General features: G+C 24.1%; 2 protein-coding genes across 3 annotated transcripts; both read left to right on the top strand.

Annotated features, from left to right (window-relative positions):
* Positions 1–78: 78 nt before the first annotated feature.
* On the top strand, positions 79–17,289 carry LOC132923877 (adenosylhomocysteinase-like 1). Its single transcript, XM_060987862.1, has 13 exons — positions 79–1,283; positions 1,355–1,436; positions 2,589–2,720; positions 6,485–6,585; positions 6,653–6,724; positions 6,830–6,860; positions 9,547–9,714; positions 10,857–11,007; positions 11,084–11,236; positions 11,567–11,732; positions 15,076–15,243; positions 15,312–15,390; positions 15,451–17,289. The coding sequence occupies exons 1-13, from the start codon at positions 1,230–1,232 to the stop codon at positions 15,576–15,578; spliced, it is 1,485 nt and encodes a 494-aa protein (XP_060843845.1). The 5' UTR covers positions 79–1,229; the 3' UTR covers positions 15,579–17,289.
* Positions 17,290–19,419: 2,130 nt separating this feature from the next.
* On the top strand, positions 19,420–24,154 carry LOC132927190 (uncharacterized). 2 transcript variants are annotated; one of them, XM_060991669.1, is made up of 3 exons: positions 19,420–19,801; positions 21,765–21,963; positions 23,507–24,154. In XM_060991669.1, the coding sequence occupies exons 2-3, from the start codon at positions 21,838–21,840 to the stop codon at positions 23,972–23,974; spliced, it is 594 nt and encodes a 197-aa protein (XP_060847652.1). In that variant the 5' UTR covers positions 19,420–19,801; positions 21,765–21,837; the 3' UTR covers positions 23,975–24,154. The 2 variants fall into 2 exon arrangements, with proteins under 2 accessions (XP_060847652.1, XP_060847653.1); XM_060991670.1 differs by lacking the exon at positions 19,420–19,801 and adding an exon at positions 21,383–21,683.
* The last annotated feature ends 383 nt before the right edge of the window (positions 24,155–24,537 follow it).

Here is a 24,537-nt window from a genome sequence, read left to right on the forward strand (position 1 = left end):
TATCGATCTGGTTGATTGATAAGTGATAAGGATAACTTTAATATCGATTGGTGAGGCCCAACATATTCGGTACTTCGATAGTTTTACCTATTCCGTTGTTACTTTTAACTTATATAAGTTACTAATATTACTAATGTATTTGTTAGTTTATTACCTTCTTAATGGGACGTAATAAATTGTCACTAATCGGATACTTTTAATTATGAACTGTTTGGTTATAGGCTTATAGCATTTCGATAACATTAAACCTTTTCGACTTTCATTTCACTAATCGATAGGTGTTATTCAGTAAGTTTTTCTTATCGTAAAACCACTATTCAGGATGGGCGATAGCTTTCATGGTTCTATAACCATAAGTGCTGGGACGGTATAAAGCTTCGGGTGATATTAGCCGTCATCGCGTTCATATCGCTCGGCCACGTCTCAGTGGTGACCAAACACCGATTCGGAGAGATCAATGTTCTCTGTATTCGTCAACATTTTTTACACAACATGTATAATATTTATCGACTTGTATCAATGTTGAATGTACCTATCATATAAATCTGGTGATTTCTGGTCGGGTCTTACTTTAGCAGAGCTGTAGTCTGTGCGTGTCTACTTAATTATTTTATGTCATTATTAATATCACTCGACCGTCGATAGCAAATTAGGATCGTGTCCGTCGTAACATATTTTTTGTGTGTGTATGTTTTATGCGAATGTGAAAAATGTATAATCAGTAATATTTTCGTTTTACAGTTGGAAGGGGGGGACGTCAGTGGTTGAGTAGAGTAATATAATTTTATTATAGTAATTTACACTATACACAAAACGTGTGCCCACTAACATCTTTGCAAAATATTTCAACTACTATTCAATTTATTTGAGCAGACGGTTCGAGTATTCAGAGGGGGAAGCACGCGTCGTCGATGGTTTAATTATAATAATATTGTCTTTTTATTGTGTTGCCTCGTTTAGCCAAACCAAAACTAAAAAAAATACGAACAATAGAGCAATTATTATCTTCCGCCCGATCAATTAGCACAACATTTGAATAATTATTTGTTAATTTGCAACGCTCTGTCAAGGCTTTTTTTCTATTATTTTAATTATAAGGTTTTTCAAACGTTTTGTAAAAATACACTATCTTAATTTCACTAGTATCAATGGCAGCTATCTACTGGTGATTAAGATTTTAATAGTAAAATCTTCCCTTGAGGTTAAGTAATTTAGTAAAAATCGTGAATATGTCTTTAAACGGCAAAGAAGTTTCATTCACATCATCGGACGCCAGTAATGAAGTAAGAATTAAATTATGTTTGGCTCATTCTATGGTTTTTAGTGTAGTGTTTAAATCTTACTTTATTTTTAGAAAATCACTGCTGCAAAAATGCCCTACAAGAGTTACAGACCTAGGTCTGTGTCTACCTGTTCAACAGATTCGTGTAGTTCTGGTAAGAATTTTCTATGGCTTAATACTTTTTTACCATCTATTGATAGAAATTAGATGGATTTCATCAGTTTTACACACATTCTGTCATAAAACTGTTAAATTTTGATTAGTTCACAATTTCTAAAAGTATTTACCACCATTAATATTATTAATATAAAATATATTTTAGGTATAATTTTACTCCATGTTTAAAATATGTAATAGTAGTTAATCAGGTAGTAATAAACATAAATGTTCTAGATAAGCAAATACATATTGATGAATTATAAAAAAAAATATCTGATGGGTACCTAGGTACTTCAATTAAAATTTATTGTATTTATGTATTGTAAATAATGTTTATGACTATATTACCTACTCATTTAAAATTGCCTTTAAAAAAATTGTGTTAAAATACTTGAATTAAAAATTATTTATATTTTACTTACAATAGCAATAACACAACAGGTCAACATTTTAATAATTTTGTGTTTAGTAGAACCAATATTATGCTAACTTTAGTGTTAGAGTTAATTGACCTATTATCAAACTTCAATTGGGAACATTATACATATATGTTTAAACAGTGGCTTTTTTACAATATTTAGTTTATTTTTCAAAATATGAATATGTATAATATTACAATTAAAAAATGTCTCAGAAAAACTAAAATATCCCAAAACTGTTAATATAAAAATTCTGATAATGTTTTTAACTTAAAGTTTGATAATAATTAAAAAGTCAATTCACTCAAATATTAAAGTTAACAACCATGGACTAAGATCTTAGTCCGTGTTAACAGCACAAGATTAAACCTGCTTAACAAATTTTCTGTGTAATACTCTGTTAGAGAGAAAATAAGTAATGTGGTGACATTTCTTTTAATTTACTACATTTTCTATTCTGTTTGTTAATACATATGTTCTCCAGTGCTATATCTAATATTTTTGTATAGGTATCAAATCAGCTATTTTTAATGAAACAATTTTCCTTATTATTACAATTAAAATTACAATTTTTATTTAAAAAAAAAATCAATTATTGATATTTCACTTTTTTTTAGTTATCTATTTTAATGAAACATAATTATTAAATTATTTGTTATTATTTTATTGTTATAAAAATATATTTCTTTACCAAATTATTTAATTAAACACATAATATATTTTCACAGCAAGTCTATCTGAAGATGATATTCCAGTTAGGTCTAAAATACAACAAAATAGTTCTGGATTTAGTGATTTTTGCATTAAAGATATTAGACTTAAAGACTTTGGAAGACGTGAAATCGAATTTGCTGAACAAGGTAATACACACTTATATTTATATTAGTTGAAATAATAATTGCAATTTTTTTTAACATTAATTCATTTTATATTTGTGGATTTATTCATACATACAAATAAAAATCTTCATTATATAATATATGACTACTACTAATTAACAATTTAGTTTAATATATTTTGTCCTATATTTTTTAATAATACATTTTTATAAACCATTAATATTTTTCATTTTTCTATGCTAATAACATTTTTTGATGACACCAATTAAGAGCAATAGATGTATTGTCATAATTTTAGCTATGTAATTTGAGATATTTTAAAAGACAAACATTTTACAGTTCAATAATAAATAATGTGTCTTCAATGTTGTGATGATACAAAAAATTTTAATAATATAGTATGGTAGGTTATTACTATTACTTATGTAGTATATTACTATACAGTATACAGATTATGGGTTGATAAAGTTACCAATTTTCTTTTTTACTAGATGAATACCAAATCAAATCTTAAAAAAAAATTATTAATATTTTTCATTGTTAGTTAAATTTTTAATAAGAACTACATTTAAAGTCAAAAATAAAAATTACCTAATGATACCTATACTTCCTATGATTTCATTAACATATCTAAACATATATTTTTATATGAATATGAATATAAATAAAATAATATATTTTATCATAATATTTATTTTTTTAATTATAAAAAACAATAAAATAAATGGCATGCTAACTTGAAATTTATTTCAACTACTTAAATCAATTATTTTTTAATCTATATAATTTTTGTTAAAGAAAATATCTTTATATTTAATTTAAGAAGTAAAATCATGTTACTCTAAATAATAATTATTTTTATATTATATTCTAAACATTTAAAAAGGTTAACCGCTAATTATTATTAATTAGTTTCAACAAATGTATTAATAATATTAACAATGATTGCAGTATTTAAAACCATTTTATGAGTAGTGGGGCATGAAATCCAAATATTTTAATTGTTTGAATATCCGGGTATTCAAATTCTGATTTTAATAAAGTTCTTATTCGGATCTAAAGATTTATTTTTATTTTTTTTTTAACTAATAATTATTTTTAATTTATTTATTTGCCACTGTCATAAAAATTATTTAAATAGGTAATTAATTTTATAACCTAGTACAAGATAACAATGGTACTCAAAATTCATTGGAAATAAAGCATATTTTAAAACATTTGTACAAGTTAAATTTATTTAAATATAAAAATGGGGCACTGAATGACAAAATTGAGTCAGATATCTAAATTATTTGGATAATACTTGAAATCAAATTATCAAATCCGAAGTTCATAAATTCAGATAAAATATTAATGTGCGCTTCATTATTTATATATAATATATACTACACACAACATATGAAAGCGTTAACTAATTTTACTATAGAATGTAAACCTATCATCTTTGTAATAGTTTTCTTTATTTACTGTGAATTGTGATATTCCTAATTATTTTAAAAACATACATTTTGTTATTTTTATTACCTGACATTTATTTAGTAATTTATAGGGAACAGATTTTATTGTAAATACATATTTTTATTGGAATGAGATATTTTAAATCTGATAAAAAATTTGTACGATTTAGATCATTCTAATTGAAATAAACCCAAATTTATCTAATATATTTAGGTATAAATTCATATTTTTACATATTTTAGTAATTTTTGATGTTTTCATTGATTTTAGGTGACGTTTAACATCATCTGCTTCATCTAAAACAAAAAGATATGTAATTTTTGATAAAGATATTTTAATAGGAAAAATTCAACAAGGATCTCCCAAAATCTAATACATTCCTTCTGATATAGTGAATAAAAATTATGCCCCCATTATGTTGATGTGAAACGGTCTTTTAACCAATACAAAAGTATTCTCCCACCAAACCATCATAATTTTTTATTTGAAAACCTATAACAATATTGTTTCTAATTGATTTGTTCCGGAATAATATTCATAATTCTATATATCTACATCATTTGTATTACTTTTATTTAATATTTATGATTATAAAATATTTATTTTTAGTAATTTTCAATTCTAATACATTTTTTCAATATTTACATCTTTTGGATTTTTTATCCCATATTTTAAGAAAAATTGATACATATATTGATTTTTTTATTACAACAAAATCTGTTCCCTAGAATTTAGTTTTCACTAAAAGTATAGTTATATTTTTGTCTATTAATAATTTGACATAATCAACACTGAACTTTTAATAATCATTTCACTTAGTTCAGTGTTTCCCAAACTGTAAGGCACTTAACAGGGGAGGTGCTAGGTAGTAATTTATATTGTACTTATACACTATAGGCACTAACATAGTACAGTAGTGTCACGTAATCCTAAGGGAATTGGGGAAAGGGGTCATTCGGATTACCTATAATTTTGATACAAAATTGTCTTGCAATAAATTTAAACTTACATATTTATTTTATTAATTTGTATATAAACTATTTGAGTACAATAATTATAATAATTGATAGCATTTTTTTTTTTAATTAATTAAAATTATTATTATTATTTTAAATTATAAAAATACTCTTTTATTATTGAAATATTGAGTATTTTTTTTTGGATACTGGTTTTCTCTAATTTCTCCGGTTGTAATAATTGTTATGATTATTATTATTTTTTGGTCTATATAAGTACAATAATAAAATGGTGGAGATGTACACTCAAATTTTCAGATTAGTCTATGTTTGGATTACCACAATGCTACTGTAAAATACAGTGAAAAAAAATTTGTTTCATTTATTCAAGGGAGCCACGATAACATATTTTTATATTTGGGGATACACGAACCAAAAATGTTTGAGAACCACTAACTTACCTTAATAAAGTTATTAATATTTTATAATTTGGATAACATAAGAACATCTCATGTATATCAAAATAAATTAATATTTTTAAATATACAGAGTGCGGCATAAGTCGGTTCCCGCTGTCTTGTTATCGAAAAACTGCTTATTATTATTATTATTATTATTAACAGCGGGAACCGACTTATGCCGCACTCTGTATATAAATATTATATATTATACATTAACTGAGAATATTCTTACTCATGTTAACTACTAAAAAAATATAATTGAAAATGACAGAACACCTTTATTATTTATAATTTTACAATATAGCAAAATTTAATTTTTATATTCATTATTTTTATGCTTTTAAGGATTTCAATGTACTCGTAGGTTTTTTAAATCAAGTATGTTCTAGGCATGTGTCTGTAATATCATTCAATCCAAACTAGTAATGCTATAAAAATCTGAAAACATGTTTAAATTTGTTATGAAATATAAAAAATATAAACTAACTTATAAATTTTGTAAAAGGTGACAATTTGACAAAATTTGAAATTAGGGTCTCGATTTATATTTCATATCTTATTGGTACCATAAATATTAAAATTGTATATTCTTAATTGAAATATAGGTATGTTAGTGTTGAACCCCAATGACAATGTAATTCGTAATAATATATTTTTTAATGCTTAATCTGTCATAAAATATCGTACAAATTGTTTTTATTATAAAGCTTATTTTGCAAAATAATAAAAAAAATAATATCTTATCCAAATCTTATCATATTTAATTTTAAAATAATTTTTATTTATTTATTGTTGAATTGTATAGACAAAATTGTATGTAATTTAACAGATTAGTAAATTGACAATTAAAATGAATAGCATAAGTATACTCTATGTTAGTAATATATTAATACTTAAAATGTTCATATAGAAATGCCTGGTTTAATGTCTCTAAGGAAACAGGTGATGGAAAATAAGCCATTACGAGGAGCCAAAATTATTGGATGTACACCTATCACTGCACCAACTGCTGTTAGTTAAATAAAATATTTTTTTGTACAATTATCAATTATTGAATATTATTTTTATTATTTTATAGGTATTAATTGAAACATTAGGTTCTCTAGGCGCTGAATTGAGATGGTGTGCTTGTAATATTTATTCAACACAGGTACTAATAAAAACTTTATTTCAACTAAGTATTTATTCATTACATAACTGTATAACTATAAGTGATCACATTTTAAGAATATTTTAAACATTTATTTATTTTTAGAATGAAGTTGGTGCTGCTTTAGCGGAAGCAGGTAATAATGGGCATCACAAGTTATATTACTGATATGAGAAAAATGAGGTACATGAGATACTATGCTGAAGTGTGAACTCTGTACAATCTTATATCTGTTTGGTGAATGTATGAAGTTTTGGATGAAGTGGTGTTGCATATTTTACAAAATCTTTATTAGTTAAAGATTTGGTACTTCTACAAATCAAACCATTTATACAACTTTTCCAATCACAAGTATAAATTTCTCAACACAAAGGAATAACTTCATTTCTAAAACTACCTTTTAAATCGTTCTGCGTTCACGAATCTCCCACAGTCCATGTTCTACAATTATTTCACTCTTTAGAACTTATATACTAAACAACCTTTTGGTATCAGTTTTGCCATGGGTTATATATTAAGAAAATTTGGCTTTGTATTCACTTGGACTGTCATTCGATGTATGCAAAATAGAAGCGTCTTTTGTTTAATGAAGTATTAATTACAAATTATATATTGGATAGTTTATTTTTGAATCAATTTAATATGTATGTACTATGTATCTATACTCTATAACAAATGAGAAGGAATCGTGACAGTTACTAAGTATACCAGCTAATACCTTTACTCATTTGAAGTATTAGGTTGATAAAGAAGAGAAATTTGTGTGTACAGTATGCTTTTAAGGTTTAAGTGATTAGGCCACTAGTAAGCACAACCTTAATAATTATTAAAAATAACTCAACTATCATTGTTTTTAAATAGATATTTTTAATTTAAAGAGTGTTATAACTGATAATTAATGTAGTTTACATAAGCATATCTTTTTGATAACTATTAATTCTTCTTTATTAAAAAAAAAAAGTTATGTTACTACGCCTCTGATAATGAATATTAGTGGTTCCTTCTCATTTATAATTGAGTATATAAACATATATTTTTATAAGTTTCAGTACTTGGTACAAAAGTTTACAACCATTATTTTGTAACATGTTTATTTGTTAGAAATTAAAAAGATAAATTGTTAATTTATTATTAATTATATTTTGTTAATTTCATTCATATTGATTTATTCATTTATTATTAAATTGCTTTATTCATAATACTATTATTCAAAGCTTTAAACATTTTTTTCTCGTAGTTATTTTAAATAATTAATTAACTTTATTGTTATTTTCTTATTACAAAATGTGTTCCATTATTTTTATGTATTTTTCAAATATTTTTAAGGGGATTGGAAGCGGTGATTTACTGTCTTTGTCTTACACACGTGGAACATAGGAAAAATAGCTATACGCACCTGACAAAAATTAAGGTACTTCTAGTTGTTTGATTTAAAATATCTAAAGATGATTGAATTGGTATACAAGTTTACTTTGTATCGGTCGAAGCATATTTTTAATATATTTAATAATAAAAATTGACAAATTTATAAAATTTAAAATATTTATTCTCATCAAAATATTTATTTTAAATAATAAAACAATCGGAAAACTGATGCAAAGTAAACTTGTATACCAATTAAAACATCTTTACATATTTCAAATCAAACAACTAGAAGTACCTTAATTTTTGTCAGGCATATAGCTACGTTCCACGTGTTAGACAAAGACAAAAAGTCACCGCTTCCAATCCCCTTAATTCTGTTATGTTATTGAACTGTTTTATTTCTTACACATTTATATTATTATTATTATTATTTTATTTTTTATCAAAAATAGCTTTTTGTGTACTTGATATCCTATGTACTAGGCTAATGCAGAATAATATTTCATAATCCTTGTATCGTAAATGTGTGGTTAATATTTTTCCAATATTTTTTGGTGGTAGAGTTATTATCCTTTTATCAATATTTGCTACTAATAAATATATATTTATTTTATACTAAAAGATAATACTTAGCCAATGTTAAAAATAACAATAACTTTTCAATTGCTAGACAGTCTGAAATTAACGTGAACATACTGACATATCAATGTCAAATTTTAATTTGAGAGTGCAATTATACTTATTTTACACAAGTCAAATAATAATTTGGTAATATTCTTTTAACATTTTTATATCATCTTTATGGTTTCTTAATAGACTCGCAAGACATTTTAAATTGCATAATCGAGCAAATGCATAGCAAGTATAATTTATTGTTTTTACAGTAGTACCTTGTGATCCAAAATTGCTGTTTCCCTGAAAGTTTTCATTTTTTTTTTCAATTAAATTATAACAGTTTTAAAATGATAATTTTTATCTGCATGTTTTTTTTATTAATAAAAAAATTGAATTGTTTAATGTTAAACCAAATTTCATAAAGATCTATTATAAAATACATTTTTTCTTTGAAACTTATTTTTACACTAACAGTATAATATACTTTAGTAACTAAATATAGGGTGATGACATTAACAAAGTTAAACATTTTTGTTTGGTAATAACAATAATGAAGTATATATATGATAAATATACTTATGACCTCCTATGACATTGCCTACTAAATATATCACAAATATAATTATAAAACTACAAAAAATTGTACATTATATGACATCACCATGCATTTTTGACAACTGAAATAGGAAATAACAACAATCAAACAAATAATACTAATAACAACTTTTAAAACATAGCCAACGTTATTTTTTTTATTTTATGTATAGTGGACTAAATATCTACAAAAGTACCACGAAGAACTATGATTTTTTTTTTTTATTAATGCAGTTACTAAATTTTAGGATTTCCAATATTTGCATGGCGAGGTGAATCTGTTGATGATTTTTGGTGGTGTATTGAAAAATGTTTTGAAGGCAAGAATTGGAAACCTAACATGATTTTAGATGATGGTGGAGACGCAACTAATTTTTGTCAAGCAAAATATCCTAGTATTTTTAAAAATTTAATTGGTAAATATCTACACGCAGATCATAGTTAATAATTATTTATTTAAAAAAAAAATTAGAAGTTGTGTGTTTTGAATTTTTAATTAAAACTAATATTTAATTTAGTTTGTTTTAGTTATCAGAATATTATTTATTATCACTTTTAGTTATTGGTATGCAAGATATTTCACCAACCTGTCTCTCTATCTCACAACAACCAGTATAAAAACCTTATTCCTTGTTTGCAGTAGATTTTAGAATTAAATTTGAGTAGGATTTTTTTGTTATTTTAATAAATTTAAACAAAATAATATTGCCATATTAATTTTTATACCTTGAATTAAAATTAAAATATTAAAGGATATGGTCAAAAAGTCATTGATTAAGTGTCCTTAATTAAATTTAAAAAAAAATTGATTTACCTTACATAGTTTTAGTCTAAAATATAGTGTAGTGGGAAATCTAGAAAAGAGTACATGTTGTTATTGGTAATAATAAATATCGGAAACATTTATTTTATATGCATACAAATACCAAATTAATCGATAAATTTAATCTGATTTATTGTAAAAAAAATTTCATGATAACTGGGAGTACACTAGTTTTGATTTATTAAACTTAGGCTGAGCAAATTTTATCTTAATTTGATAGCAACAATATATTATTGTATTTGGAAAGGAATATTAAGAAGTGCTACACTTACAATAATGTTGATAAAATGTTTTTAAATATGTGTGCGCTGAAAAAAATAATATAATAATTTATATTTTTTTTTAATATTATCAGCTGGCAGTAAAATTGATTTACAAAACAAAATAATCTCAAGTTAATATTTATCAAAATTCAAAATAATATGTTTTATCAAAAGTTATGAACTAGGAAATGTATACATAATATTGTTATCATCAATGAAAAAAAAAATTATTTTGATGGTTAACTTAAAACATTTTTTATAACAATACTTTAAATCTATTCTTCAGATCGTTAAAATTATGTAGTAAAACTCTTTTCTAACTTAGGTCACTTAGGATGTATCGTTTTATTTAAATAAATAAAATTTTAGATTCAAACTTTTACAAACTAACTTTTATAAAAATAGTAATGAAAAATAAATTAGTATAGAGACATTTAATAACAAATTTTTATTTTTATTTAATGTTTATTAGGGATAGTTGAAGAGAGTACAACTGGCATTCATCGTTTATACAAATTGTTGAAAGCAGAAAAACTTTTAATGCCAGCTATTAATATCAATAATTGTGTGACAAAAACTAAATTTGATAACCGTTATAGTTGTAGGGAATCTGTAATTGTAAGGTATGAATATAATTGTTATTAATTTATTAATGTATCTTACAATTTTATTATAAGTTTATATTTTATATTAAAATAGCTTAAAAAAATGTACCGATTTGATGTTTGGTGCAAAACAAATTGTATTATGTGGTTATGGAGAAGTGGGTAAAGGATGCTGTCAATCTTTAAAGGGACTTGGTTGTATAGTTTATGTCACAGAAATTGATCCAATATGTGCTTTGCAAGCATGGTATGTATTGACGGTTTTTTTATTTTTAATATTAACTATTATTACATAAATACGTAATAATAATTTAAAAGGTATCAAAACAAAATTACAATAGAATAAAACTCATTCAATGTTATTATAATTTATAAAGATTTAAAATGGTGCTATTTACTATTAAAGTACACTTTTAAAGAGGCTAACAACTAAATATATTTGGTATATTATCTATAGATAATATTTATTGGGACAAATGAATCCTGTATATATTTTAAACTATAAAATTATATTTTACACGGACTAATAAAAAAACTGAGACTGATTTTAATGATTTTTTCTATTTTATTGTTTCAGTATGGATGGATTTAAAGTTGTTAAGCTTAATGAAGTTATTCGGCAAGTGGATATTGTAATTACAGCTACTGGTAATAAAAATGTAGTTGTTCGAGAGCACATGGATAAAATGAAGTCCGGTTGTATTGTGTGTTGCATGAGTTATTGCCATAATGAAATTGATGTGGTAAGTAATATTACTTAAAAAAAATTTTGTTTTCTAATATGTTATATATGTATATTTTTCCTTATTCATAGCAATAAAAATGTTAAATTATGATTTTTTTTTTATTTCTTAAAACTGACATATACATCAACAAATAAATATATCATTATAAGTGTATTAATAAAATATTGTAACATTTAGATGGTTTGACAAACATTTTAAATATTATAAATAGTATCCCTTAAATATATGTTTATAACTTAAATAATTTTATTTAAAAAATCTCTAGTGTTTTTAGTATCAACTATATTACCTTAGTAACTACTATGACTTACAGATTTAAATTAGGTATACTTAACTTAAAAAAAAAACTTACCAACAATTTTACAAACATGAATATAAATGGTGCAATTTTTGTTATGTTTGATAAATCAATCAGTAAGTACATTAGACAATAAAATATAAAAAGCTTGCTCATCAAAATTATATTGTATTAAAATTATACATTTATTTATAATAGATAAAAATAATTTTAGTATTTTATATTGATAATCAAACTTGAATCCATATCAATTTATAATCAGGTTGTGAATCATAGTATGTTTTAGTAATTAATTTAAAAAAAATAACCATCACCTTTTTTTAATAATCGACATAAAAAATATTTAACTAGTATTCAAGTACATAAATATATTTTTATTGTTATAAATTATTATATTACTTATATTTGAAGCTAAAAGTTTTCGGAACTCTTAATATTTAACGTAAGAGATTAGAGAATATGTTTATCTAATTGCTCTAATTGAATTTCTTGAAATTTGAAAAGGAACATACCTATTTACTGTAATTTAATGAAAATGTTACGTATTCGATGCGTCATACTGACCATGGCTAAAGAGTAAATGCTAAGATGACAGCAATATTACTAAAATCCGTTTTATGAGCACATTTGTGGAATAATGAACAAGTCCTAATTAATAACATGATAATATAAAGTAAGTTGGCTAGGATTTTTATCGGCACAAATCTAAGAGTATTTAGCTATGATAGCCATGACGAAACTGAAAAAAACCCCATGGAAAAAAGACTGACAGAAAATTCACGAAGGAAAAAAACTTATAGGACCAACAATACAACATATATAGAACATAATAGAAGCGACGATCGAACAGCTGATCGATTTGTTTTCATTTTGCCAGAGATTCAGCATGATGTTGACAGCGAAGAAGGCGTCATCATGGAACATCAGAGTTCAAAATGACGTTACGGCTACAACATCATGCCGAGCATACAGCAAAATTTCAAGACCAAAATGAAATATTTATCAGTGAATATTGAATAATGAGATTTCGATAGCTGTCGTTTCTATTATGTTCTATGACACAACTGGAGGATGGAATTATAGATTCTCCTATATTGCAGTTCTTAAATAACCATCTACAGTCTACACATTTGGACTTAGATAAAGAAAAAAACTAGAAGTTTCTGTAGATGATAACAAAAAAAGGCAGTACTATATAACCAATAAAATTATAAAAGAAAATTAACAGTAAAAAATCATTAAAACAGCTATGCATAGACTACAACGAAGGAAAAAGAAAAATTGAAAAATTCTTAGACTATTTTATTTAAACACAGATTGAACTCGATTAACTTTGTTAGCATTGTAAGCTTAAATTATTAAATTTAGGATTATATAATTATTTTATGAAATAACAAATGACAAATCACATATCACGATTATTGTTATTGTTATGACGTAATCATTAACATATTACACGAAGAAAGGACGTCGTTGAACTGTGCGGTGTGCAGATGTAACTATAAAAGCTGTCCAGAGCTAGTGTATCCGCCAAATTACACTTCGGGCAGTAGTGATGTCGTTTTTATGTTTACAGCATAGGAAATTTATTGGTTTTTCATTATTTTAATTTAAATATTGAAGCTTATAAATAATTATTATAGAAAAACATTTTAAGACCAAATTTTCAACTATCGAATTAATGTATTTCCAATAATATATTACTTAGGGAATAAGAAAAATATTTTTATTTTGACTACTTTCTAATTTGTTATATTTATTATTTAATAATATTAATACTTTCGTATTATCATGACACACATGTATGCATTGGTTATTAACACGACTAAAGATAAACTGGTTACCCGGCTATTTCTGATAAGGTGATATGAAGACATATCCAAGTTTGAAGACTAACAAAAATCTGTGGTTATTTTTACAGCTGTTTGTCTTAAAATTTAAATTGAGGTAACTAATGAAGTTTTATACATATCTGAAATTATCATTAATTATTGCTTATACATTTGACTAGTGATTTGTTAAAATATAAATGCATTGATATATAATATTTTATATTATTATAAAATATTTATTATTTAAAATTAAAAAGCATTTAAAATAATATTTCTTATGCTAGATGTCAATAATTGTTTGAAATACACTTAATTATTCAAATATTTGATAGAAGAAAATTTGATCTTGGAACTATGTAATTATAAATAATTACTAATTATTCATAAAATATACCATTTATGTTATAATAATAAAACATAACCATACATTTTCTAATCTGTGCGTAGTATTATAAAAATGATTACTACCAGGCCTACAAAATTGTGATATGGCTGAATTGAATTATTGCAAACTTGAATGTGGTATTTAGTTAACATTTCAGAAACTTGGATTAACAAATTTATTACCTTGCAGAGACTTGTTTCTCAGAGAACTAAATTTCTGATCTCTGTTAACAAAAACCAATCAGCTAATCGAGTGTCATTTCTATTTTGTACTTTGTTACTACTGTCTTGAGCACATTCTGATGAATGCATTAGATTTGGGCCATATTTTTGTTTACATCGGCTGTCCATGATCGGTGTCCTTTCATCTGATGTTCACAGGTGTCAGAATAAATTACATTGAACGTTTTATAATATTGGATAATATATAAATATATATATGAATATTTGTACATAGTCTTTTTGATACGTTGATGTATAATTATATAGTTTGTTAAAAAATGTGAAAGCAAATTTTAAGTATATTCATTATACCAACATGGTTACACTCAATTAATTTATGGAAAAAAATTAAAGAAAAACACTAACTTATTTATTTATAAAACATTTAATCTTAAATCATTAAACATTTTTTTATGAAACCTAAAAGTTATAATAAATTTAAATACCATTGCTAGATAGTAAATATTATATTATATACCCTTAGACATACATTTCATATATTAATATATAATATACATAACCTATATTATTATTAAATACTTACAAAAATTAGTTTCAGAATTTAAATAATAATTATATTAATTTATTTTTATTTCCAACAAAGGCTGCTTTACGCACACCAGAGCTAAAATGGGAAAAAGTTCGTTCACAAGTAGATCACATCCGTTGGCCTGATGGAAAAACCATGATTTTACTTGCTGGTGGTCATCATGTAAATTATACGTGTTCTAGCATTCCATCATTTGTCACTTCCATTACTGGTACAACTCAGGTAAATGTTAAATTCAAATTGTTTTCATTGCAAATAGTGTATTTTAATACTCATATTTTTTTTTTAAGATACTAGCCTTAATGGAATTATTCAACGCTCCAATTGGTCGTTACAAGAGTGATGTTTATTTATTGCCAAAAAAAATGGGTAAATTATCATTTAATTATTATTTTATTCATAAATTTTAATATTATCATTTGGTTTTAGATGAGTATGTAGCAAGTCTTCATCTGGCTACATTTGACGCTCATCTTACAGAACTTAGTGATGAACAAGCCAAGTATATGGGTTTACCAAAAAATGGCCCATTTAAACCAAATCATTATAGATATTGATTTATACTTCAACAACTCTGGTTTAGAAGAAATACAATTTCTTATTCTCCTTTATGGATGATATATTATTATTATTTTTATTCACTTGCATATTAACAAGGTGTCCTGAGACTAATTTGGAAGTGATAAAAACTTTAAAATTCCAGAAAAAAAATATTAAATTTTACACAACTTATATGTACGATATCGTATATTTTATACATTTGATATTAATTAATCAATAATATTATCTATATTTTTATTACACAATCACCAAATAATAGAGAATGCATAATATAAAATATTAGACCAAATTTGTCAATTAGATGTCAATTAGAATATAGTTGTTTGGCATGTATGCACTATGCACATGTTTCAAAATATCAATAGAAAAAAAAGTCTCATTGATCTAATTTATAAAAAAATATCATTCATGTGTTTATTAGGAGCATACCTTGTTCAACTAATCAATTATGCACCCCCTAATAAATTTGGTATCTATACAGTTCAATTTTTACTTTTATACATATATATTATAATATGTTGTATAATTTGATCCTTGTGAAGCAAGAACCAATTTTTTTATTATTATTTTCTTCTTTCCAATTATTTATGAAAAATACAGACTTTTGTGTCAATAAGCAATTATACCGAATATTTTTATATTTATTGGAATTAGATATTTTGCTATCTTAAGTTAAAGTCTAGCTTGTTTAAGAATATTCATAAGAATAACAAACACTAGAATATTTTAAAGATTGTATCATAATGAAACTTCAATTAATATAGATGTTAAATGTTAACAATTTTTATATAAAATGTATTGCAAGTTCAGTAAGCTTATTTTATAACTCGATCTGCCAGAGACTAAATATTTTTGATTGGTGTATTTAACTTGAGAAATCCTCATAAAAAATCTATATTATATTATAATAATAAATACGTAGTAAAGGAATAATAAATTGAAACGAAAAAGTCTGATAAAAAAAGTTCAAAAAATAAAGGGATGAAAAAATATATCCTTTCATAATATCGATCCTCTATTTTAAAAATGAAATGATATGTATTATTAATAGTATTATTTTAAAGTATGTAGGTAATCTATATTTGCATAATATACTTATATTATTGAAAAATAAGATTTACAAAATGTCTCTTTCAATGTAAAGATTCTAAACTTAATAAAAAAATGTTTTATTATTATTTATGTGAGAATATATAAATTAATTACTCCTGGCGTGATATTTAATTAATAAGTTTTAAACCTTACATTACCTAATTTAATTATATTTATATTATTATAGGTTTTTTTATGAAATCAGATTTTTTTGGTGAAAATAACTGTTAAACTATTTGTTTAGAGTATCTGCACTGCTTAAGCTAGGAAGCATACTGGGTTGCCAATCCATTTTGAATTCATCATTCAATCATTTATGCGCCAAAAGAATTTTAATGAATATATAAAGCTTCATACAAGTTCTTTACTGAGTATGTTTCTTAGCTTAAAATGGGTATAGATTTGTTTTAATGAGATTTATGTTTGTTTTGTTATCAAATATATTTTTTTAAATCATATTTGTGAAGACAAAGTAAAGTTAAAGTTCATAACATATTTTATATAAATATGTGGTTTAATATTTTTTATTTCTACACTAATAATTTATTAAAATTTTACTTTGCCTGTTTGAAAATTGTTTACATTGTAATATTAAATTAACTTTTTTGAAAAAAATTATTTTAAAATGAACTTTTTTTTACCAACTCCTTTCCTGTACAAGTTAACCTTTTGTGACTTACAATATTTATTTTTTAGTTAGGTTTGTCTAACCAAATATTTGTATTAATTATTACTCATTAGTTACATTAATTAATCACATAGTATTTTAAATTAACCATGAACATTATTTTCTTTTGCTAGTATCCATGTTGAATAAACTTCAAATGAATAATGGATAATAGAAAAATTAATACATCATTTATATAGTATATTAATATCTGGATTTTGGACAGTATGAATAATTTTAAAAGGAACTTCTTTGGTCTAGATAAAGAATTGGTTATGATAATTCTTAAAAAAAAAATACAACATTGTTAAACAATTGGGAAGGTTATCTTAGTTATAAATTTACCAACCTAAAAGCTATTATTTAATATCTGATAATATATTAATCTCTCCTATGCATATGATGTTTGAGACACCTCTCTCAGCTCAAATTTATATACATTAAAAATCATGAAATAAATATATACTAATGTATAATAATATAGTTTGTACTCATATTTAATGTAATAAATATTAAAATATGTTCCAAAACCCATATTTAAATTAAAAGTACAAATTTGGTTTTAAATTAATATATATATATATATATATATATATATATATATATATATATATATATTGTAATATAATGCTTATTTTTCATTTATTATTGTAAATTCTAAAATAGAATAATTGTTATGATAATTTAACTACATATTAAAATAATAATAGAAAAAATAGGATTTTTTTTATCTCCTATATAATTGATAATTGGTAATTTTTATAAAAAACCTTTGCTTTTAGTTTGATAATTGTACACATTTTTACTTATTAGTTATAAATTACTGAAATACGTCCTTTAAATACCAAATATAATATAAAAGAATTTTTATTTTTACTCTCAATAATCTCATAATTTCTTTAAAAAACAAATAGTATATTTAGTAATTGTTAAGTGATTAATATCCGCTATGCAGTAATTAAGCTATAACCAACTAATAAAAATGTACTAATACATACAATCCAAGCCCTACTAATATATTTACCTTGCTTAAATCTAATTATTATTATCTATGCGGTATAAAATATGGCTAAATATTAAAGTAAATTTAATATATTATTTTATTTTATTAGCATTTTTAAATACTAAGTATTTGGCCATGTTATAAAATTTATTATTATTAATTATAAATATCTACTAAGAGTTATTTATCTGCTAAGCAAACATGCAACCATATACTTAGAATTTATAATACTGAGAACGATTTCAGATAATTGTAAGTATACATTTTTATAAAAATTCTAAACACATTAGACAAAAGCCATTTAATTAAGAGTTCAGTACCTACCTCATAACATTGGATTTCAAGTGACTTATAGGTCATGGGATCTAATGCAGACAATTATGATTAATAGTTTTTACATTTTATTTGAGTACCTATCTAATCTTCTATTAATTTTTAACAATGTCAATAAATACATATAGGTATCAAATAATCATGGTTGGAAAATTGTACGGCTTGTAAATTTAAAAAAATATTAGGAATAGATATCAACTACCAATAGTAAAAACAATGATGGGAACATAATACAGTGACATTTACATATAAATCATGTAACATTAAAATAATAATTAACTACTTATTACCATTGATGAACGGAAGGAAATAATAGTTACACAGTCCTCCCCTATGTGTCGGGCGGCTTTAGACAGAAAAACATGTTAACAAACAGATATAAAAGCATAGGTACGAATGTACGATACAACAGTAGAATCATAAAAGTATCTAAAAGACAAAAATAATAAAACAATACGAAAACAATATTGTGTTTGGAAAATGTAATACTATTGGAAGTTGGTACTTCGTCATATAAATAATAGCATTGAGTACAATATATTGCACTAAATATGAAAAAATAAAAATATTATAATATATATTCAATTAGGTATAATATAGGTAATAAAAACACGACAATTTTCAGAGAAATTTACCTATCGTAGCGACGTATCAATATTACAATCCGGTACAAAAACTGGTTATCACGATAATCAGAGTTATTGATAAAAAAAATATACTGGTATTCCAAACTGAACTCGGTTACTTGTAACTTGTTATATTGTGCTAATGATCTATAACCGCCGTAACACTGTCGATCAATTTATAACACCTGTTCTTCTGAGTTAAATAATTAATTAAATAATTTATCGTGTTGTTTAGTGGTCACTACACTAGTTAATATTTAGTGCTCTATAATAACAGAATAATAGTTGTTATCGTTGCTCGTACATTTTTTTATTGCTATCGACGGCCGTAATTAACAAAGATTGTTTCCGCCTTCCGGACCGTTCCCGAACATTAGCGTTCTCGACGCTCAAGAGTCAAGATCGGCGTCCGTTTCGTGAAATAACTCGCCACTTATTGTATTTTTGTTGTGTTTTGTACCCGTTGGCGGTTTGTTGAGCGTTGTACTGCACACACTGGTAAGCTTAGTCTAAGTAAATAAATACTACCATCGACCTCAAGGTTGAATTGCACGTGAATATTAAATATTATAGTCGAAATAGGGGACTCGTAACATTCAAAGCTTAATCATTTTGATCATTTCTACTTGGAACTTTTTGTCAACGGTAGCTAAAAATATGTCAATTTTACTGGTGCTCACTTTTGATCCAATAGTGTACTATGTCAATCATTACCTGCACTAAATCGGAAAACAACATTTGAATGTTATGGATTTGTTTATTATGTGGAATTAGACAATCATTTATTAGTATTTTGTCGAATTCTTATAATCATGTTAGATAAAAGAAATTTGAAATTTTTACATATCATACCTGATATTAGGTCAATTACTCTACTTTGTACTAAATAGCTTTTTAATCTTAAAGTGACAGCTCAACAAACAGATGTATGGTTTATTTTGGGTGAACTGCATTTCTTTAAAAAATATATATCTTAGTAGTTAGTGTTAAGTAAATATGAATGGATAAATTAATCATAATGAAATGTTAAAATGTTGTCTTAAGTCTTGATGATAATAATAACATTTATTTAGTTAGCAGTATTAAAATATAAAAGAATAGTAAGTATTTTAATATTTTCATTGCATTATTGATCACTAATGATAAAATCCTTGTTTTGATAGATAAGTTTAATATAATGATAATAATTACAAATATGTATAATATAGTTAATAGTTTTAATATAATTAATTTACAAGTTTACAACTAGTTACCTAATCAATAACCATAATTTTACTAACAACTTAAAAATTTAAAAAACTGACAATTTTTTATTTGTGTAGGGGACTTTTTGTTTAATTTTAAATCAATTATCATATGGATGTTATAATATGTTGTGGTATATATTTTGAGAAATATTAAATTTTCAAATATTGTGTTTTGTTTATTGATTTCTGCCAGTACTAAGTTATTTTGTGATATATAATGTACATTTTTCATAAAATATTATTTTTACAATTACCTACCAATTTTGTTTATGAGTACAATTGTTTACAATTTTTAAAAGAATTTTTAAATGTTGATTCTAAGCTATCTGTATATAGTTAATAGAAGTTTGTGCAGCTCCTCTCCATATTACTATACCATATTCTAGCGGTTCTTAACCTTTTGTAGAACTCGGACCCCTGATGAAAGATTTTTAGAAATCGCGGACCCTCTACCAATTTTTTGTCGAATACCTTTTTTTTACAAAACATCTGATGTTATCATAACCAAAATTATAATAATTATTTTATATTACAAATTATAGAAGTAGACATAACAATTATACACATTTTAACATTTATAATTATTTTTATTAAACTTAATTGTTCATAAAACTGTAATATAAATTATTTTATTTTTAATATTCTTAAAGCTGCTGTGGACCCCCAACATGAGTATCGTGGACCCCAGGTTAAGAATCTCTGCCATATTCCATTATAGATAGTGATAAAGCAAAATATGTATTTTTAAAAGTTGTTTTGCTATATTTTAGACTGCATTTAATACATGGTTTTTAATTTAATCCTTTATTTATCTAAGAAGTTTTATTTACTGTATTAAAATATACCCGAGCTTTAATTGTGATGTCTAGCAAGTCTCTACTGTACAGACTATACTCTGTCAAGCAAAAGAACAAACTGCTGTCCAACGAAAATCAATTCACTCTGACTAAGCATGTCACTTAGTCATACTATTTCCACCGAGATTACCCCATCAACAAAAGTAGTAATTAGTTGGGATTGGCTGTACCCTGGGTAGTGCAGTAATCAGGTTATTTGAAGAGAAAAAAGAGACCTCAACAAGTACTCTGCATCAGTCTACTTAACTAAACCAGTGTGTTCTTTGGCTGGACAGAGTATAGTTGTTTTATCACTTTAAATTGAGCATATTAACGTACTTATATGGTAAAATAATGTTTTTAAATTTGTTATTGTAGATGAGGAGGGTTCATAATACAAATATTGTACAAATAGCACACAAAAACAATCATATCTAAATAGTATGTTGATATGATGGAAACTGAAACAATAGTTATGAGTAGTAGAAGACGAATGGTGCTCAAACCACTTTCTCCAGGTGCAACTTTACAATGTAAAGAACAAAAATTCTCCAATGATACAAATGAACATGTTCCGGTAAGTTAATTGTATACACAAAATATTTTAAATTTCAATGACTAGACTTAATATAAAACATTATATCAAAATTAATTTACTTATTTTATATTGTTTGAAAGAAAAATAACAATTCTGATAAGATAATTTTGCATTAATTTTTTTTTTATTATTAACTAAATGAATATTAATTAAAACACAAAATATCCAGTAGAATAAAATACCAAGTTAAGGTAACCATTGTAATACGTTGTAATAGTGTGTATTTATATTTTATTATTATAATATTCATATATATATATATCGTAGACTCTTGTATCATCTTACATTTATTCTGTATTATCATGGAGTCCAATCATATAGATATAACTATTTTTGAACACTTATATTATAATATTTATTATATTAATCGTTAAGCCCTGCAACATATTTGTATACTGAATTGGTCTCATTTGATCAATTGCTCCTTTTATTGCTAATATATTATATTAACGTTTTATTACAATAAACATCAAATTGTCTTCTATATAATTAAGTGTCTAGTCTAATATTATCATTTATCAACATCAAAATACTCTTATATTTTTCCGCACGGTATTAATCTGGCATACTGATACACTTAACCAAATATAGACATTTTAATTATTACCATATACTACATAGCATTGTTTTGGTTATAAATAAAACATACAGATTAGAACTATTATACTATTAAATAATATTATTTTTTAACACCAAAAGTAAACATTTAATAGGCATTATATTTTAGTGATAATAAAATATTGTTTAATGATAGCTTTTAAGTAACTAATTTAATGCTTTAAAAGTGAATTATATTTTGATTATATTATTTACTATTAATGTATTAATAATATTTTATCAGATTGTGTGCTTGATCCTTATTTTTGAAAAGACAAACCATGTTATCCAAGAATAAAATTTAAATATTTTTAAAAACAATTAAAATATATTTTATTTTTAAGCTATTTAAAACATCTTTAAGAAGTTGTATGTAGGTATAATGTTTGTTAAAATTCTGGAAAAACTTAACAAAACAATTATGAACAATTTTTTTTATGTTTTTTAAATAATAATAGATTTAAAACATCTATTATACAAAAATTGTTGAGAATAATATTTATGATGTTATAATTTATTGATTTGTCTAAATATTGTCTCAAAACAATTTAAATCAACAAATTTTTAATTTTTATCTCAAATAATAAATTAATAAAATATAAAACCTGTCAAAAGTACCAAATTCTCAAAGTATTTTCTTTTATCATTTTTGTAATAAGTGATTTAAATCAAAAAATATTCAAAAATCATTTAATAAAAATAAAAATTTAAAAAAAATTTGCTATGTTACATACTTATAATATGGAGACAAGAAATATAGGTTTGATTTCCTTTTTAAGAATTCTCTCTTAATATATTTTGTCCCAGCTTATACACAAATATTTATTGTGTTATTGATTATATGTATTAAAATGTTGATGTAATTTGATGGATTTTTTATGTTGTTTAAAGTTATATGTGATAATATGTATATTTTTTTTTGTAGAGTCAACCACCTGCTACGCTCATTTCTCCAAAAAATGACAGGAAAAAAATTTTGTTTCAAGACACTATTGTTCCTGAAGTAATACCTCCAGTACAGCGTAATAAAGTCTTATTACAATGCACAATCAACAAAGATTTAACAGACTCTGATGATTCTGATTCTGGCGATTCTACAGCAAACAATGCGCAGTCCAATAAATCACCATCGAAAAATATAAAACTATATCATATTTATTATATTATTATGTTTTTATTTTGGGCAGCTGTTCAGTACTGGATGATTGCTGTAGTTGGTTTTGGAGCAGTATTTTTTGCTATTTCTGCTCTTATTGCTATTTATTTTAATACTTCAAACTCAGAAAAAAAACGTAATGCTTTAAGTGCATACTCTGTGTTTAATCCTCAATGTACACCTATTCAAGGATCAGTAGATCCTAAACAATTGGAACGTGAGCTACTATTTGGTTAATTATGATGTTAAATCAATAAAATATGTTATTATACTTCTTTCAATTATTTATGGTGTCTAACTTGTTACTTTAATTTAAAACACATTTTATTCAAATTCTTGTTCAAATACTTTTATTTTTAACATAGTTAAACAAATATTTTTACAATAAAATAAATAAAATATATTTTTTTTAAAGTTTTATTTCTGTATAGTATTTTATATTTAGTTTTACTATTTTTTAAAATCACTATAATTCATAATTATTTTATATTTATATTAAAAGTATAATATAGGTGATGATATAAAAATTGAAATGTATAACTTTTATTTAGATAAAAAGAATACAAATATATGATATAAAATTTAGTATATGTTAGTATATATTTGTATGGTCTGTTAAATATGTATAATATTAGGTAACCATAGGAATATAGGATAACATTGATATAAGCCAGATTGCATTAATAATAGCCATTTACTTTGGCTAATGTAAAACTTTGTTTATGACTGTGAAGCAGGAGCAAATTCAGCTTGCTTTAACATGAGCGGTGAAGAGTATTAAAAAAATTATACACAGTGAC

Source organism: Rhopalosiphum padi, chromosome 3 (genome assembly GCF_020882245.1).
Source record: "Rhopalosiphum padi isolate XX-2018 chromosome 3, ASM2088224v1, whole genome shotgun sequence".
In the NCBI taxonomy this organism is placed as follows: Eukaryota; Metazoa; Arthropoda; class Insecta; order Hemiptera; family Aphididae; genus Rhopalosiphum; species Rhopalosiphum padi.